The sequence below is a fragment of the Lutra lutra genome, chromosome 1, assembly GCF_902655055.1.
Source record: "Lutra lutra chromosome 1, mLutLut1.2, whole genome shotgun sequence".
In the NCBI taxonomy this organism is placed as follows: domain Eukaryota; kingdom Metazoa; phylum Chordata; class Mammalia; order Carnivora; family Mustelidae; genus Lutra; species Lutra lutra.
Genome location: NC_062278.1, coordinates 163,405,156 through 163,423,712, shown reverse-complemented (window position 1 = coordinate 163,423,712; position 18,557 = coordinate 163,405,156). Strand labels below are relative to the sequence as shown.

The 18,557-nt window shown below is 41.1% G+C and overlaps 1 protein-coding gene across 1 annotated transcript in view; it reads left to right on the top strand.

The window, feature by feature from the left end:
- The window catches only part of TXNRD3 (thioredoxin reductase 3), a 72,503-nt gene that overhangs the window by 19,907 nt on the left and 34,039 nt on the right, over window positions 1–18,557 (top strand). The window contains exons 3-10 of the mRNA XM_047735696.1: window positions 2,901–2,961; window positions 4,032–4,141; window positions 5,767–5,871; window positions 6,076–6,148; window positions 7,808–7,927; window positions 14,093–14,235; window positions 16,014–16,129; window positions 17,021–17,246. Of these exons, the coding sequence (XP_047591652.1) occupies window positions 2,901–2,961; window positions 4,032–4,141; window positions 5,767–5,871; window positions 6,076–6,148; window positions 7,808–7,927; window positions 14,093–14,235; window positions 16,014–16,129; window positions 17,021–17,246 (954 nt within the window). The remainder of the gene's footprint in view (window positions 1–2,900; window positions 2,962–4,031; window positions 4,142–5,766; window positions 5,872–6,075; window positions 6,149–7,807; window positions 7,928–14,092; window positions 14,236–16,013; window positions 16,130–17,020; window positions 17,247–18,557) is intronic.

The following is an 18,557-nucleotide window of genomic DNA, read 5'->3' as shown; positions in this document are numbered from 1 at the left end:
TAGTTGTTTTGAGGTCTTTGTCTAGTAAATCAGAAGGCTGTATCTGTTCAGGATGTTTTGGAGATTTATTTTTTCCTGTGAAAAATATAATATGTATAAATGTTCTTCTGTTTGTATGTATATGATCTTTTGTTGAAAGTTCAGCATATACAACAGCTGCCTCTCATAGTCTTTGCAGATTGGCTTCCTGCTGGGGAAGAACTTCTCTAATCAGTGCAGCATGAAGGCTTAAGTTCTTCCTAGGCCTTTTCTGGGCATTTGTCATCCCTGGATTTGTACGTGCTTTTCATACATGTGCTCAGTTTTCCTGTATACAGGGCTGTTTTAAAGTGGGGTAAATTCCTTAAGAATCTCTCCTCTGCTTCTTCTTGGGACCTTAGCTGTTCTGTTGTATTCTTCTGCCTGTAGTTTCTTGCCCCCAGGGGTCTACATATTAGAAGCCCATTTTCAGTTTTCACAAGCCATGCACTCTGCTTCTCGTGGCTTCCTTTAGCTTAGGACCCCAGCCACTTTTGACTATCTGTGTAGTCTGTGTTAGGCATCAGAGAGACAAATCCCTTAGGCAGCCCTGAGTTTAGAACATTGTAAATTTGGTCTCTCTGCATTTTCTGTAAGGCAACTGGGGCCCAGACTGCTGCAAAGCTCTACTATACCTTGGAGCATCAAGGAATAAGTGAGGTAAGGGCCGTTAAGGCTGCTACAGGATTTTCCACCAAGTTAAATGTGGCATTTTCTTCATTGGGCATACACTTTATTGTTGTAGATCTTGGGCCAGTTTCCAGAGCTTCAATTAAGTTATCTTACTTTGAGATTGTTGAGCTTCTCAGACATGTAGATTACTGCTTTTCATCAAATTTGGGACATTTTGGACATTTCTTTAAAAAATTTTCTTCTTCTTTATTCTTTTTCCTTTTTCCTCATATTCACACCTTATATGTTGGTGTGCTTAGTAGTGTCTCATGCTTCTCTAAGACTCTCCATTTTTCCTCAATCTTCTTTGTCTGTGGTGTGAGGTTGCACAATCAGTCTGCACTGATCCCTCCTCAAGTGTGCTAATTCTTTCTTCTGCCAGTTTAAATCTACTGTTGAAGCACTGGAATGAACTTTTCATTTTATTGTGCTTTCCAACTCTATACTTTCCATTTGATTTTTAAAAATAATTTCTATTACCTTTCTTCATCTCTCTAAGCATAATTTTATTTAATTCTTTGAACATATTTGGAATGGCTGCTTTGTGTATCAGGTTGTTTCTCTTGTTTGCTTTTCTTCCTGTCTATGGATCCACTTTCCGGTTTCTTTTAATGCCTTGTAGTGTTTTTGATTGGAACCTGGACATTTCAGGTGGGATCGCATAGCAGCTCCAGGTACTGACTCCTTCCTCTCTGGCTTGTTTTGTTTGCTTGTTTATTTCTCTATAGTAAGTTGGCAGGATTATCTTAGGGAGCTTTTCTTCCACCAAAAGATGGGAGCCTTTGATGTCACTTCTCAGAGTGTGCCCTCATAAATGTATGTACAGTCACCCTGGAATGACAGAGATTTTAGCAGGGCTCTAGTGGACTGTGTAATGTTTTTCTTTTTCTTTTCTTTTTTTTTTAAATTAAGTTTTCATTTTAACTCAGTTAACATACAGTGTTTCTTAGTTTCAGGTATGAAGTATACTGATTCAGCAGTTCGTACAGCGCTCGGTGCTCATCCCAATGAGTGCCCTCCTTAGTCCCCATCACCTAGTTTGCATTATGTTTTCTGTCTTGTCGGGATCATACCCAGATGTTAGGCCCCCCTAATTGCAGGCTGGTTGCTCTGTTGTTCAATTCATTCTTGACAATGTCCTGGGGTGTCAATTGTTCCACACTCTTGTTCAGTTAAATCAGGGCTCCGTTCAGGGGCAGTTTCTGAGGCATGTTTGTAGCTTATTCTGACCCTAGAGGAACTGTTCTTAATGATCTCTGTCCCAGTTTCCTTAGGAAAATTGGCTGGCTTGCAGCTTAGCCTGTTACTCTAATGAAACTACCAGCCTTCCCTTTGTTGCTTACCACCAAAATGTCCATTACCTTTAGATTTGCCCTTCCACCTGGTCTGTTTCAAATAAGGTCATTTCTTTTGGATAGAGCTTTGGAGCTCTCTGATCTTATGGTTACCTCTTTCCCTGGGCAAGAATCAGTGACAACCTTACTTTATGAGCAGGGTTTTGGGTGGGGACTGTAACCTCTAGTCTTTTTGGCTTACCTCTTCCATCCTGAAACCTTGCTCTGTAATAGTCTCAGCCTAGGGTAGAGCCTTTGCTCTATGAGTGGAGGCTGTGTGGAGGGAGGGAGGAAAGGAGCCCCCATGTTGTTAGCCACGCTCTCCAAGAATGTAGCCTTTGCCACTCAGAGCTGTGGGGAGACTAAGAAATTCTGGTGGCCTGCCCCTTCTGGTGACAGTGATTTTAAGGAGTAAGGAACCTCTTTTTCTTGTCCATACTCACTGGAAGTGGAGCTTCTATCAAACTGACCTAGGGCAGGGAAGGAGGAGCAGGAACAGACTCTGTCTGTTCTTATTGACATCTACTAGATCTTCTTGACTAAATGTTTCACTTGTTGTGCACCCTTTGGACAATTCCCAGAGACTTTAAATGGTGGTGGTGGTTGTTTTTAAGTAATTTTCACCAGTTATGGTGTTTCACCAGGAAGCCAATCTGCCAAGCTCCTAGTGTCTCCATCTTGGAAGTGAAACATCTGGGCTTTATCTTGAGGGCTAAGGGCACTGAAAGTTGTTAAATAATAGTGAAAAGTGGACTTTAAAATACTACTTTGGCTGCATTTAGAGAACTGGACATTTGCTTTTGATACCTTCATGCACATATTTCAAACTCTGTTGAATCTTTGGGAGAGTAAAACTCAGATAAATTTGTGTTCCAGGTTAAAGATCTGTTTTCTTCTTTGGGAGTTGAATGTAACATCTTGGAACTTGATCAAGTCGGTAAGTAGAATCGGTAGTGTATGCTTTGTAATAAATGTTTGTAATAAATGTCAACAAGATTGACTACTTCCCATTTGCTTTGTTCAGTTCAATTTTCTCTTGTCTCTTTGGGTTAGGTGAGCTGTTTTTGTCTACATTCAACCATGCAGAAAATGGAACTCTGTTTGGCAAATAATTTGGTGTAGATTATTTATTTATTTATATACTTTTCATATTTGAGGGGTGGGAGCAGGAAGAAGATGTATAAAGTGCTAAGGTTGAAGTATTTCAGGCATTTCATATGCATCTGCTAACTTCCTGGCAAAATAGAATAAGTTGCAATAAGTGAAAAGAAACTGCCCCTACTTCCTGATTGTATTACAGATGAGGGGAACACATTAATATTTCAGCTTTATATTTTTAATTCTTGTCATGCATGTGTGCATGCATCTAATATTAACCAAGCATTTTACCCACACTTGGGATCTGCAAGGGTGGAAAACTGGATGGTGAACAGGAAAGAGTTTGAGCTCTGCCTTCATTAGACTTCACCAACTCCTTTTAGCCATGTCTCCTGAACAAGCGATGTGTTCCTGAATCTTTGAGACTATTCTACAGTGTATACCGCATAGGGTGTATGTAAGTAAGTAGTTGTGCCCTTGTTTTATTTTCAGGGGTGGAGGAGACATTTTGGACCATGGGTCATAAAGATTTTTCACAAGTAATTGTAGGAAGAATTTTCTAAGTTACGACAGTGGAATCATGTTTTATCCTAATATTTGCTCTTTAAAGAGGATTTTTATTTATTTGTCCCAGCAAGGCCATTGAATGATAGTTCAAGATCTAATTTAGAAGGGTTCGTTTTAAATGAATTTGTAGATTTATCTTTGTTCTTTAAGGTTTCCTTTGAAAACAGGCATTTCCCCTTCTTGAGTCATCATTTCATGAAGTTATATAATATGTAAATACGTAAGTACTGACATTTTATGGGTGTGTGCATGGGAGCGTCTGGTGTTGTAACACTTCTGTTCAACCCCCAAAAGTTTGGAACCCTTTCAATGTTCTTATATATTGAAGTTTTTATTCTTCAGATGATGGGGCCAATGTCCAAGAAGTGCTTTCAGAGATCACTAATCAGAGAACCGTGCCCAATATTTTTGTGAATAAAGTACACATGGGTGGATGCGATCGAACTTTCCAGGTAATAATGGTATTATATGTTTTTAATGCTATTTGTTCAAAGTTTGTTTTTAAATCTATCTAAAAGGAGAAAATGGCTTTTAAAAAGGAGTCTATTCATGGGGCACCTGGGTGACTCAGGCGGCTGGGCATCTGCCTTCAGCTCAGGTTGTGATCTGAGGGTTCTGAGATCGAGCCCTGCATCAGGCTTCCTGCTCCATGGAGAGCCTGCTTTTCCCTCTCCCTCTGCCTGCTGCTCCCCCTGCTTGTGCGCTCTCTTTCTCTCTTTCAAATAAATAAATAAATTTTTTTTAAAAAAGGGAGTCTGTTCATTTGTCTTTTGGAAGTTGTGAAGTGGAAAAGCATAGAGGATGGTTATCAGATCATCTTGAAAGTCCTGATAAATAAAATTGATGTTCCTTCTTAAGTTAGGTCCTTGTTTTATAATGACTTCCTTTTATTAAAATTGTGTTCCCTTGTATTTTTTTATGCATGTATGTAAATAGTAGTAATCAGTGATTAAATACTTATATTTGAGACTTTAACTTAAAATGACATTTTCTTGGGAAACTAGATTGTGTGGATTTATGTTAATCTATGATCAGCATTGTTATCTATTAACAGCCTGCTTCATTAGTCCCAGAAGCTACACTCAGCTCACGTGGTGGCGTGTAGCATAATGAGAGGCCCCGAAACACCTTGGGAAGTGCTGGTCTTGCCATTCCTAACCTGGGAAAGATGTCAGAGGATGGATCTGGAGATGCAGAGTTATCCATTCTATTTCATGCTGCATGGAAGATGCTTAGGAGATATATTTTCCTAAGGGCACCTAATAGTAAGGAGACCAAAGGAGTCTTTTTAGAATGTGCCAGAAACCTCCACAGGCAGGCATCCATCTGGGGCCATGTGGCATGTGCCAAGTCCTACAGTGATACAGCACTTCTACGGTGCTTCCCAGGATGAGCTGGTGCCATGTGGTGTTTCTAAAGCCAGCCTCAGGGGCTGGAACACCCACCTTCACACAACAAAAACTATTGCTACATCATGCCTTGATCGTCCCAGCTTGCCCCAGCTACTTCCGATCAGAAGGGAGGGCCAAGTGAGCAGGAGACTATGGTAAAGAGCTAGTCTTGTGACCGTTGCTGAAAGAAAAAGCAAAAGTCTGTGTTCTGTAGAAAGTTTACCAGGATGCTGCCGAATTTAGGTCAATTTATGAGAAACCATGTAAAAATTTGATGTGCATGTCCTCTAAGGATGCTTAAGAATTGTTTGCAAAATAAAGCCTGGCACAGGTCAACGAAAGATAGAGGATCTTGAAAAATGGTACTTGGCTATTTTACTTAATTGTGATACTTTGATGATAAGACCAAGGAAAATGACCTTGCCTTACATAAAGTCATGACCTGCGGGTTATTAGACACACATGTAGCCACGAGGTGATAATGATCAAAAATGTATGTACTTAACATATGTTCTATCTAGTGGGACCCTATTTGAATACTATCTAGATAAATTTACGGTTTCAACTTAGATGAATTAGGAATTGTTTCTAAGAGTTTTAGAAAAGCAGTGCATACGGATTCAATGTAGGGTACAAAAGAACAGATTTAAAACAGATCATGCTTTCCTCTCTCCTTTGATCCATAGGCCCATCAGAGTGGTTTATTACAGAAGCTCCTTCAGGAAGATTCAGCATATGAGTATGACCTCATTGTCATTGGGGGAGGTTCTGGTGGCCTTGCGTGTGCTCAGGTATGAACATAACGAAACTCAGAGATAATTTTCCTGGTGATTGCTGTAAGCACTTCTTCAGCTACTTTGTTGTTACGGTCCAAGCTTTAATTGTATTAATAAAGAGAAAAGACTATGTTCTTCCACAGTCTTTTCCTCTCAGGGAGAGAAAAATTGGGGGGTTATCAGGAAAATGACAAGATCTTTATATAGTTTTTTTAATAGGAAGCCGCCATCTTGGGAAAGAAAGTTATGGTGCTAGACTTTGTGGTCCCGACGCCTCAGGGCACATCATGGGGTAAGCAGTGTTTCTTTGTTGTGACTCTTGTAGTTTTCTGCTCTTTACAGCTATCTTTGGCTTTCTTCAATCTTGTTAATCCTCACAACTAATCTCAAGAGGAGTAACTAGCCTGTTCCATAGGTGAGGAAAGCAAGTCTTGGTGAGGTTAAGTAACGGACCTAAGATTGCATGGTTAACAGGTGCAAAGATAATATAATATAAAAAGGTAAGATAATATAAAAGTAATGAAGGAAGATTTTGCAAAAGGAAAAAAATTCCATGACTCCAGTATCCAACATGTGTGCCATAATTCTTGCACACGTGCACCGATGTTTTCCCTTAATTGCAATCACAGTGTATGCTGGTGGTGCCCACCTAAGTCTGCCCTGACCTTGTCTTGTGTTTCTGCATCACTTTCATAGCTGACTCTAATGGTTGCGTGATGTTCAGTCAAGTCAGTGTGTGCGTCATCGTCCAGTGCCTGTCAGCAAAGTGCACAGTGAGCTTCCAGTTGTAGAGGAGAGCGTTTACTTTAATAGAACACACAGACTTTGTCGTGGATATTTTCTGTTTTGTATTCGATCCATCCTTTGTGTCTTCATGTCTACCATCTGCAGCCTTGCCCTCTGGCTTCTAGCTGGGCTCAACCAGTTAATGGTCACAGGAGGAGAACAGAAGGGAGGGAGGAAAGTGGAGTTGGGGGGTTCTTCATTCTTCTATCTCCTGCCCTGCTGGTCCCTGCAGGAATAGACGGCCACCTCCACTGTTATGCCCAACTCCCCGTAGGCTGTGTCAATCTCTCCATGTGCTTTGCCCATCACGTGGGGTTGGCGATGGCCTACTCACTATTCTGTTCCTCTTCACTCTTCCTGCCCACGCCCCTGTAATCATTTCTCTATAAACTCTCCTCAGTTTCCCAGCTTGGGGATGTCATCTGTTTCCTGTAGGAGCCCTGACAAAATATGATAATCATGTTTTAAAATTCAAATTTACTCAAAAAATTTTACCTTAGCATTTCATACAGTAAAGCTAATCTCTCTCAATTTTCCTTCTAACATTTGTATGCTGAAAAATTCCTGTGTGTACCTTTGTTTTCTCCCTCTCTCCTTCTGCCCTCTCCCCTCTTTCTCTCCTGCCTAGAAATATCCTACTTCTCTGGATTACCAGAAGAGAGACTGATCAGAGAGGGAGTTTTCTGACTCATGCCCTGCTTGGGGGCATCACACGTGGCTTTTTTGTGCTGTTTGAGATTGAGAGTAGATGTTACCAGGCAGCTTGCAGTGGACCCAATATTGGCTCAGAGGAGGAGTCCAACTTACAGAGAATAAAGGCTAGAAGCTGGGGTTCTAGTCCTTGTTTTAGTATCTATCTAATTAATCTAATATAATTCTGATCCCTTCATGGGCCAGACTCAAATGAAAATTTTGGATTCTCTCCCCAGAAAACTATTCAAGTGTATATCGGTATTTTTGCTCATCTTTGGGTCTCCTTCATGGATCCTCATTTGAAGAGTTTGGCTTAATTATTTGCGTGTTATTGTGGGGTCTGCTGTTGGCCCCCCAGCATCTGAGTGTGTCATTTCCCCATATTTAACAACACCTGCTCTACAGGTATGTAGAACCACGTACACACCCATGGACACAGAGGAAACTTTAAAACTATTATCTTCTTTCTCAGGTCTTGGCGGTACTTGTGTAAATGTGGGCTGTGTTCCTAAGAAATTGATGCACCAAGCTGCACTTTTAGGGCAGGCATTAAAGGACGCCAGGAAATTTGGCTGGGAGTACAGTCATCAAGGTGGGTAATGGTATATAAAAATACAGATTGGAAGGAAAGAAGAAAGAATGAGTTTCTTAGAGAAAGACTTGCTATTTATAGTTCTAGAGTTGAGTCTGAAGTTTGTTGAGTGACTGCTCATTAGGACCCCACTTTGGCACAGGGGAGTCAGAGGTGATCACCTGAAACCTGGCCCTACTCTCGGGGGGCCTTGGTGCCTTTGGCAGCTATAGTCATTCCAGACTCTACAGAACATGAGAGAGAATAATTGCTGTTTTCAGATTTCCTTCAAGTGTAAAGAAAAGAGAAGAGCCAGGGTCATTATTTGAATGTTATCTGTTATAGTGATAACATTTTTTTTTTTGTTCATTTGTTTATTGGTGTTTGGATTTGTTCTTCTGTAACATTTTTTATTTTACCAGTGGTTATATATGTCCTTGGTTAGTGAAAGATGGAAGCCAGATTCATCCAATAGGCACTTATTGGTTAGGCTCTGAGGATACAGATATGAGGAAAATAGAACTTCTGCCCTTAAGGAGCACACAGTCTGTTGCAAGAGAGGAAAAGAGAAGAGAGGAGATTCTGTGTGCTCTAGTTCACAGTGAGGTTTTGAGCATTGCCTTGAGGGGCACTTACTGTATCCTTGAGAGGCTAAGATGGTGGAGGTGACCCTTGAGCTGAATCTTGAAGGTCACAGAGAAGCAGGTCATTGGAGACAGGAAGCAGTGTGCTCTGAACTCTGGAGCTGGGAGAAAACGTGGAGTCTTTGGGGGATAGTGAATGGCTGGCATGGAGAATGGGGGCAGGATGCTGGGGAAAAAAAGATTACAAAGAAGCACGTCATGACAGCTCTTAAATGTCATCTGAAGGCATTGTGGTTGACCCCAAAGGAAGAAAGAGAGTCAGGGGTTCAGCAAGAGAGGAGCCTGAACCACAGTTTGGATTCTGGAACCCTCTGGTGGCACCAAGGAGTTTAGAAGGCTGGCGGTGGGAAGGGGGGCAAGTCCAAAGACAAGGAAGTGAGCCGGAGTGCTGTCACCTAACCTAGAGGAGAAATGACAGACCTGGGCCAAGACTGATTTCAGACTGGAGAGTGTGAGGTGGATTTAGAGGACTGAAGGCATGGAATTGACAGGCTAGATGTGGCTGGGTGATTTTTGTCTCTTTAGAATAATGTTATGGAATTTCTAAAAAAAAAAAAAAAATTACAAGGATTTGTGTCCCAAGAGATTTTGATGGAGGAAATGTGTGCATGAGCATATCCTTCCTGGTGATTTGGCTGGGCCCCACAGGTCACAGGGTGGAGGGTGAAGAAAAGGAAGGAATCCCAGAAGAGGGAGTGGGTGATAATGCAGTGTATTTGCTGAGCTGGAAAACACAGGCCAGTGTGAGTGAGTGGCCCAGCGTGGTGGAGTTCAGCATAATGGGCTGTGGCCAGACAGATTCTCCCATGGACAAATTTCCCCAGACACTCCGCTCTCTGGAGAGCTTTGGGTCCAGCTTCAGTACCAACTGGTTGTAGGTAAAATAAGGTCTTTGCACTTGGCAATTTAACTTTGGGGTCACCTTCACTTTCAAGAATCCTTCTCCCTGAATCCTTCACCTTGCATGGATTTTTCCCCTGCAGAACACCTGGTGGAGTTCACTGTCAGGGGCTGGTTTGTGCTTGAGAGAGGTCTAGGCAGGGCCTGGGTTTACAGCCCACCTACAGGTGGTTGTTGAAGTCTTAGGAATTGCTGAGAGGGGCTGGGGAGGCCCTGTGGTTGGAAAAGAATAGCAGACATGGACAGATCCTGAGAAATGTTAAAACCTAGAGGGTGGGTGAGGAAGATGAGGAAAAACCAGGAGAGTCATGTCTTAGAGGCCAGGAGGGGCTAGATTTTTAAGGACAAGACTTAGGGCTTAGAGTCTCAGAAGAGAACCATCTGGAAGGAAATGGTGCCAGAAGGCCAAATGGAATAGGGTTTAATTCACCAAGCAAGATGTGGAGCTCAGTCCCATGCCCCTAAGATCATGACCTGAGCCGAAATCAAGAGTCAGACACTTAAGTGACTGAGCTACCCAGGTGCCCAAAGGAGTCTTCTTAAAATTAAAAGTGCTTATACCCTGCTTTAATAATTCTAGAATAATCAAGGCCAAGTGGGGAGGAAACTCTGAATGCCCCATAATGGAGAAAGGCCATGAGGAATGGGACAGTACATGTGTCCTATGATGGGGACAGCCAGGCAGAGGGGTGTGTGGGTGACTCCCCAAGTAGGATTCCCCACAAGCTGATAACTTGTTGGTGTGTCAGCCCTGCCTGCTGCCCACTGCCCCGCGCTGCTGGGGCTCTGCACATTCTGGGGATACATTGTGTATGCTTGTGCCACTTTGCCTCACCTGAGGGTCCAGGTGACGTTCTTGAACTTGTCTAGACGTGCTTGATATTCCGAAATATTTTATAATTCCCTCAAGTGGGTAAAATCTTGTTCCCGATACACAAAAGGCTTCTAAGTTAGTTTTGAGGTACTGTACTAAGAAACACCTAGCTAGCTATCATGTGGAATTTGGGGCTTAGCAGTTTTTAGGCATACGCTTCATGAAATGGGGAGAAGTCCATAGAATCTAAGCAGGAAGAGAAAGGAACTGAAAGCATGCTGAAATCTGGTGTGGGAGAATCTTCTAGATACTTTCATTCTTGACAGTGGTAGAGAAATAATGGATTGAAGTAGATTTAAAATGTATATATAATTTGCAGATCAGAAATTAAATATAGAACTTCCAAGAAAAGGGGAACGGGATATGTACAAATAAACAGCATGAAACTAATTTAAAACGAGCAAAAAACAACCCAGAAAACAAGACAGCAGACAAACATAGGGACACTCTTTTACATCGTAGGATAAAGCTGAATGAGTCAGCTTCTCAAGTTGTGTAGACAGAATTCATCCATGTGCTGTTTACAGCACACACATCTAAACCAAAGGAGAATTGTTGAGAATACAGGAATTTTAATTTTTTTTTTGAATTTTAAATTTTTAAATGGCCAACTTGAATTTTCCTATTTAAAATGAAATAGATGGGCAATTTTAAAACAGGTGGGAGAAGCTGTGTCAGGGAGATGCAAACAAGGTAATGGCAGTTAATACCAGATAAGGAAACTTCAAGGCAAAAAAATAGACACACGCACACACATACACCCCACACCGAGGAAATAATGACTTAGCATCCTCCCCAAAACAGAGTCAATGAACAAAAGCAAGAATATATTTGAAAATGCAAATAGGTAGGTAGACCTTTGGCAAACCCAATCGGGGAAACAGGAGAGAGAATTCATGCAAATATGTAGCATTAGGTGTCTTGAGGAAAGAAATATAACTACAGAAAGAGAAGAGAAAAAACAAATTCAGTATACAAATTAGTGGTAAGAATTTTAAATATCTTGATGAAAAGGAGTGTATTCTAGGGAAATATAAATAACCAGAATTGACTTGAATTATCAAAGAAAACATTGCCTAAGGACAACCCATTCTCCAAGACACTGAAAATTTACAAGTAAATTTCCTCAGTCTTCAAGGAACACTTTTTAAATATTTAAACTGTTCGAGAGCTTAGGAAAACACTGAAGTTCTAAAATTTTTTTTTGAGACTGACTTAACAGTGATACAGAAAGATAGTGTAAAAATAGAAAGCTATAGCCCATAGAGCTACAAAATTCTAGAAAAAGCAAATCCTCTCCAGCAGTGACTAAAAGAATGCACTGTGACTTCTGAGAGTTCATTCTGGGGATACAAAAATGTGTCATTAGGAAACCATAGTAGGGATGCTGAAATCCACGTGATGACCTACATTCTAGCTCCAAAGGCTTTTGGCAAAAATTTCACATCCCTTATGGCTCTTAAAAAAAAAGAAAAGAAAAGAAAAACAAGTGTCATTAAACTAAGGAAAGAAATGGCCACTTCTTTTACATGATGAAGAAAAGTCAGATGTAAATATTTGATGGAGAAGAGCTTGAGGCATTTACACTGAAGTCAGGAATCAAACAGGGCAGCCAACTTCCACTACTATTACCGGCATTGTTCTGGGGCTTCTGGCCTGTGCACAAAAAGGAAGACTAGGAAGAAAAAGTACATACTTGAGAAGGAGGAATAAAAAGATATTACATTATTAATATGAATTATATGAAAGATACCTAGAATATACAAGAGTTCAAACTAAAAATGTTAGAACTAATAAGAGTTCACAAAGTTGCTCAGAGGTTGTATGTGTAAAAATCAATAGATTTCTTACATAGCAATAGGAAGTTAAACATACAATGGAAAATTGCAACAAAATGATAGAATAACTTGGGATAAATATACCATGAATGGACAAGATATATAAGGAAAGAAAAGCATAACAAAAAATATACTGAGATTTTTGGGTGGGATGTCTCAATACTATAAAGACATTACCTCAAAATTGATTTGTAAATTTTATGTAAGTCCAGGAAAAATCTCCACAATTTTTTTTTTCTTTTTGGAACGTGACAGATTATTCTAAAGTTTGTATTGAGAGTAAATGTTTGAGAATAGCTCTGCAGCCTTTGAGAAAGTATGGGAGATTTTTTCCATCAGTAGTTAGAACTGTGATACTGTTGCAGATCTTTAACAGGTCAATAGAGCAATGGAGCACGTGGTTCCAGAGTGCAAGTCTCTGGACTTGCCTTCGCAGGATCTCCCCAGGGGAGCTTGTCCTGACTTGGTCCAGGGATTTGTATGTTTCAACCTGAATCCCAGGGGATCCTGATATGCAGCCATATTTGGGAAACGCTGATGTAGATGTAAGAGACACTCTTACAAAAAGAACCAGAAACAAACATACCGTGTGAAGTGGGAAGCTAACTGACAAGGTCCTTGAGAGAAATGGTTCTTGGAAGATTAGAGGAGTAGCTTTTCTGGGTTAGAGGGGAGGAGGTAGCTCAGGATCTGAGGGCATGTGCCATTGTGGAGCGGCTCATCCCTGCTGGGTCGTTACCTCCTGCGATCACAGCGTGGGGATCAGGTAGTGTAGTAACCGCAGTGATCCTCTGGATTGCAAGATCTCAGGAGCTTCCTAGAGGGGTTGGTCCAACATCCATGCCATAAACTCAGTGCACCATAACCTCTTTTTCTCTCCTGCACTGTAACTTCCCACATTCCTGAGGAGTGCTGTGGCCTTTCGGAGAGTGCTAGATGGGGTGAGTCACCAGGCGTGATTAGAGGACGAACCCTCAGTTGGCTGGGTTTGCCTTTGGGAATCTCATCCAGTTTGGTGAGAATCCGAGGCTGGCCTCTGTATTTTAGAAGCACAGTGCTGCATGGAGACTGGTTTCTCCTTCAGGAAACAGCATTGGCAGACAAGACGAAGGCTAGGAAATCAATCCTGCCTAAAAGATAAGGAGATGATGAGGAATTTGATTCCGTCACCTCCTGCTCCAACTGCAACAGGAAATGAGTAAACATTGTAATATAAATGGTAGGCCATGGTGAGCAGAAACCACATTTGTTGTAATGAAATGCAGCATCTTTGCTATCATAAAGCCACCGCCAAGTGAACTGAAAGGGAGTGGCCCGGGCTGGGCTTGGCAGATGGATGTATGGTGCTCACCAACCTGAGACCTACCTCCCTTCACATCTGGGACACCCCGTGCAGACCTAAGAGTGTGAGAGTAGCCTTGGGGTGCTCCCAAGTAGGGATGATCTCCCTGCCTTGTGATGTTTTGGACTGTTCTACCCATTCTCTGTTCCAGGGATTTTTTTTTCTTTTTCAGAACTTTGCTTTTTGCTTATGTTTTGTAATGTAAAAGAGGAACAAGTATAAACTGTAACTGACCTAAAAAAGATTTCAGTTGCTAGTTGTCTTGTGTTCACTTTTTGATTCTTAAATCAACATATAGTATGGCTCCTGTGTGGTTATATAAGATTGAACATTAAAAATAAAATTCACTTGGGGCACCTGGATGGCTCAGTCGGTTAAGTTTGATCCCAGAGTCCTGGGATTGAGCCCTATGTTGGGCTCCATGCTCAGTGGGGAACCTGCTTCTCCTCCTCCCTCTGCCTCTCCTCCCAGCTCATGTTCTCCCTCACTCTGCTCTCTTTCTCCCAAATAAATAAATAAATAAATAATCTTTAAAGAAAAAGGCAATAAAATTGGCTTTATGCCTTTGCTCTGGTTGTTTGTTTTCAGTGAAGCACAACTGGGAGACTATGATAGAAGCAATTCAGAATCACATTGGCTCTCTGAACTGGGGCTACAAGTTGTCCTTGAGGGAGAAGGCTGTGACCTATGTCAATTCTTATGGAGAATTTGTCGAACATCATAAAATAAAGGTACTGTTTGTTTTGTCACGTTTGTTGCTTTTCTTTACTATTGCTTGAACGCGCCTTGATCTGAAATTCTGTGTCGTATGTTACGGACTCACACTGACATGTGTGAGGACACATGTTGCCTCATGTGCACCTGTTTCTTCCTGTTGCTGATTGCACAGAGCCTGCTAAATTGCAGGAATTGCCTTTTAAAGAGATCTTCATTTAAAGTTATTATTTGCCTTTTGATTTTATTACTACCTTATAAGAATGTTTAGAATAGTTGACTAAAAAATGAAAAGTTTTAGTAGTGTAATTCCTTTTTAAAATGAAACCTTAGGTGGGGGATGAGCAAAATGCAATGAATAGTCACGACGATGAAGGTACAGCCTGGGGAATTGGTCGGGGGTGTCGTAGTAGCGTTGTTTGGGGACAGATGGCAACTACACGTGTGCGGAGCATGGCGTGTTGTATGGACTTGTCAAATCACTATGTTGTACACCTGAAACTAATGGAACATTGCGTCTCAACTGTACTTCCACAAAAAGAATAATTAAAAAAATAAAATGAAACCTTAAGTAGAACTCCAAATGTTATTCAAAGACATATTAATAAAACTAGTATAAAATTAGTGTATTTTACAAGCTTTGTCATGTTTACATAGTGTAAGAGCCACAAGTAAGGAAAATGAGATTGTTGTGCTGAACAGAAGAATTTTAAATTGGAGTTATATAAGACAATGAGATACAAACCTCAACACCTAGTTTTTGGACTCTGCTTTCCTAGTACAGTATACAATGATCTTGGGGGGATTTAAGATTATTTTGTAGTCATTTATTATCTCTGGAAAATTGTGGGGGTGGTCTGTTGAAAGCTTCCCCTTTTGAAACCATATGCGGGCCAGTTTGAATTACATCACTCACACGAAACATCATAGAAATATGAGTCAGGGTAGTTTTAGTTCTCAAATTGTGGCATGGCTGGCATGGTTGGTTGAATAAGCCAGTCGTTTGGAAGCATACCTTCTTCTTTTCTGTGTTTCCACATTTAGTGATAACCAAGGTCTCCTCAGTTGCTCCCGCTAGAAATCTGTTTCCCCCATCCCACCCCTACATCCTGGGCTTGTTTCTCTCTTTCCCGACCCTCTGGAGCAGGTGCCTGTCTCCAGGCTGCCCTCCCTCAGTCCCACCATTGAAACCACCTTCTTATTTAAACACCTTCATTGGTTTTTGAATTTTTTTTTTTTTTGGTTTTTGAATTTTTTTAAGGAAAAAATGGATTTATGAATTACTCATATAATTGAAAATATGCACACAATGAATAACCTTTCTTGGTTTCCCGTAGCTGAAATCTTTAGAATGGTGAATAAAGGTGTTAACGTTTGGCAGGAACCTTGTATCCCTTCACCGTGATGCATCCCCCGCCTTTCCTGCCACTTTCTGACCACTTGCTGTTCCCCAGACACCTGCTGCTTTCAGGCCTGTGTTCTTTTCTATGCACTGTTCTCTCTGTAGGTTTCCTTTCTTCTCAAATCTTCTCACTTTCTGGTCTCCACTCGAAATACCACCACCTTTGAAGCCGCCCTCGGCTGGCATTCCAGTCCCCTACTGTACCTCCACTGGGCTCTTTTGGTGGCTGTTTTATGAAGACTTCTCTTTTCTGTGTTGGTGCTTATCACCAACTGCATTATTATTTTTGCATGTCCACTCCTTTTGGGTGGGAAGCTCTGTAACTAGTTGTCCAGTGTCTGATACTCTACTGTGTTTGTAGCAAAAGTTGAAATTTACTTTTCTCTTTTCAAGGCAACCAATAGAAAAGGACAGGAAACTTACTATACTGCTGGCAAATTTGTCCTAGCAACAGGCCAAAGACCCCGCTATTTAGGAATCCCAGGAGATAAAGAGTACTGTATTACTAGGTAAGATTAAACAGGCTATTGTAACCTTAAATTGTGTTATGCTTATGTGTCCGACTTATTTAGTCCCTGATATTATTTCACAGAAGATTTGAATTGATGGCAAATAAGTATGATGAAAGAAGCTAAGCGGTTAACCTTATGAAGCCCAGAGAAAATAAGCTAAGGTAGATAATAAGGTCAAATTTATGCACACATAAATGCTATATGATTCTAGGTAATTGCTCAGCGAGGTCTGGGAGATTGGCTCTGAACTTCATGGAGGCCAGAGCAAAGAAGTAAATAAAATAGCTTTGGGGTTTAGCATCTATATGATAATAATGGACCAGTTGATCAGGAGAAGCATGGCTCTTCCCAATACTGGGACTTAATAGTAATTATCCCTGATGGTTACAGAGAGGACATTTTATAATTCAGGACAATGACTTTCAAACTTTTTTCACCAGATGCACATACACAACTAACGAATCATCGAATGCTACACCTGAAACTAATGATGTACTATATGTTGGCTAATTAAATTTAAATTAAAAAAAAAGTGTGTTTTTCATGACATTGTTGTTCAGGTGAACACATGCACATACTCAAAACAAACCAAACCATATTTCTTCTTATCACATGTAATGTAGTCTAATATTTTCTAGTCCATTTCAGTTTTTAAGACACCTTCACTTGTGATTCACTAATTTGATTTTGAAAAACCTGAAATATATTTCTTACTCTACAGTGGACACTCTTTAAAATGACAAAAGACTCTTTCTGTTAATGTTTCTTCATTCAGGCCCCAGGTTGCCATGCAGCCAACAGAAGACCACTAACGCATCAAAACCTATGTATTCATTTTTACTTCATTTTTATTGCCTACGTGTTCCTTTTGTTGTTTTTATTTTTCAGTGATGACCTTTTTTCTCTGCCTTATTGCCCTGGCAAAACATTAGTGGTGGGTGCGTCTTATGTTGCTCTGGAATGTGGCGGGTTTCTTGCTGGAATTGGCTTAGATGTCACGATTATGGTGCGCTCAGTCCTTCTTCGTGGCTTTGATCAAGAAATGGCAGAGAAAGTGGCTTCCTACATGGAGCAACATGGTGTTAAGTTCTTAAGAAAATTTGTACCTGTGATGGTAAGTCTGAAAGGTGTTTGGAATTCCTTTTATTTTCAGGTTTTTGTTATTTTTTAAGTTTTTTTATTCTGGCTCTCCTTCCTTCATTTCATGAAACAAATTAGTCTATACTCAGTAGGACATCTTAAAGATAGTGCTCCCCACTCCAGTCCACACCACTGATCTCCACGTGTCCCTCTGTCCTCCCCACCCCTCCCGCTTATACCTGAAGGTGTCCTTGCTCCTCTCAGGCTTTCAGTGTGCTCTCACCTTCTCTCACTTTCTCAGGGATGCCTCATCATCAGTTAACCATCTTTTCCACTCTGTCATTCCCACCAGTGTCTCTCCACTTTAAACAAATGAGTCCTCCTTTCCCCTCTCTGCCCTTTTGTCTGGGTCCCTGTTTTTCTTTTCCTGTTCACAAGGAAACTTCTATACATGCTCCTGCTTTCTTGCCTCCGTTTTCCACTTCAGCCAACTCTCAGCTGCTTCCATCCCTGTTCCTCTGAAATCGCATGCTGGGGTCTGTGGCAAACTCCGTGCTGTCAAACCCAATGGTCATTATCTCTGCCCTTATGTAGTGGGGCTTCTGGGCAGCATTTGGTGAAATTGACATTCCTTCCATTTGAAATTCTCTCCATTCTTGAGCTCTCTGGTCTCACAGCCTGGGGTTCCACATGTCTTCAACCTGTAAATGTTAGAGCACCTGCTTCCTCATCTCTTCTCTGCACTTGTTACCTGGGAGGTCTTCTTTAGGTCCATACTTTATTATCTCAATGCTAATGGTTTTCAGATTTATATACCCTGCTTGGGCATCTCTCCTGAACTCCACACCCATTTTCACAGTGGACTATGGGATATCTCTACTCGAACTCCTCATAAGCATTTCAGATTTATTAAGACAAAAATGAAATTCTTGATTTTCTTCCTAAGTGTATTCCCCAGCTCATCTTTCTGGCCTATCTCAGTACTCAGTAAGCAGTAATACAGTATACATAATTTATTAAGTCAACACCTGGAAAGTATCCGTCATCCCTTCTATTATGGTACCACCAACTAATCTGTTAATTTATTTCTACCTCCAGACTGTATCTTGTTACAGTCCTTTTTTTCTCTATCTTTACTTTTTTTTTTTTTTTTAAGATTTTGTTTATTTATTTGACACAGAGAGAGATCACAAGTAGGCAGAGAAAGACTGGGAAGCAGGCTCCCTGCCGAGCAGAGAACCCAAAGCGGGCCTTGATCCCAGGACCCTGAGATCATGACCTGAGTGGAAGGCAGAGGCTTAACCCACTGAGCCACCAGGCGCCCCTCTCTATCTTTACTTGGTTG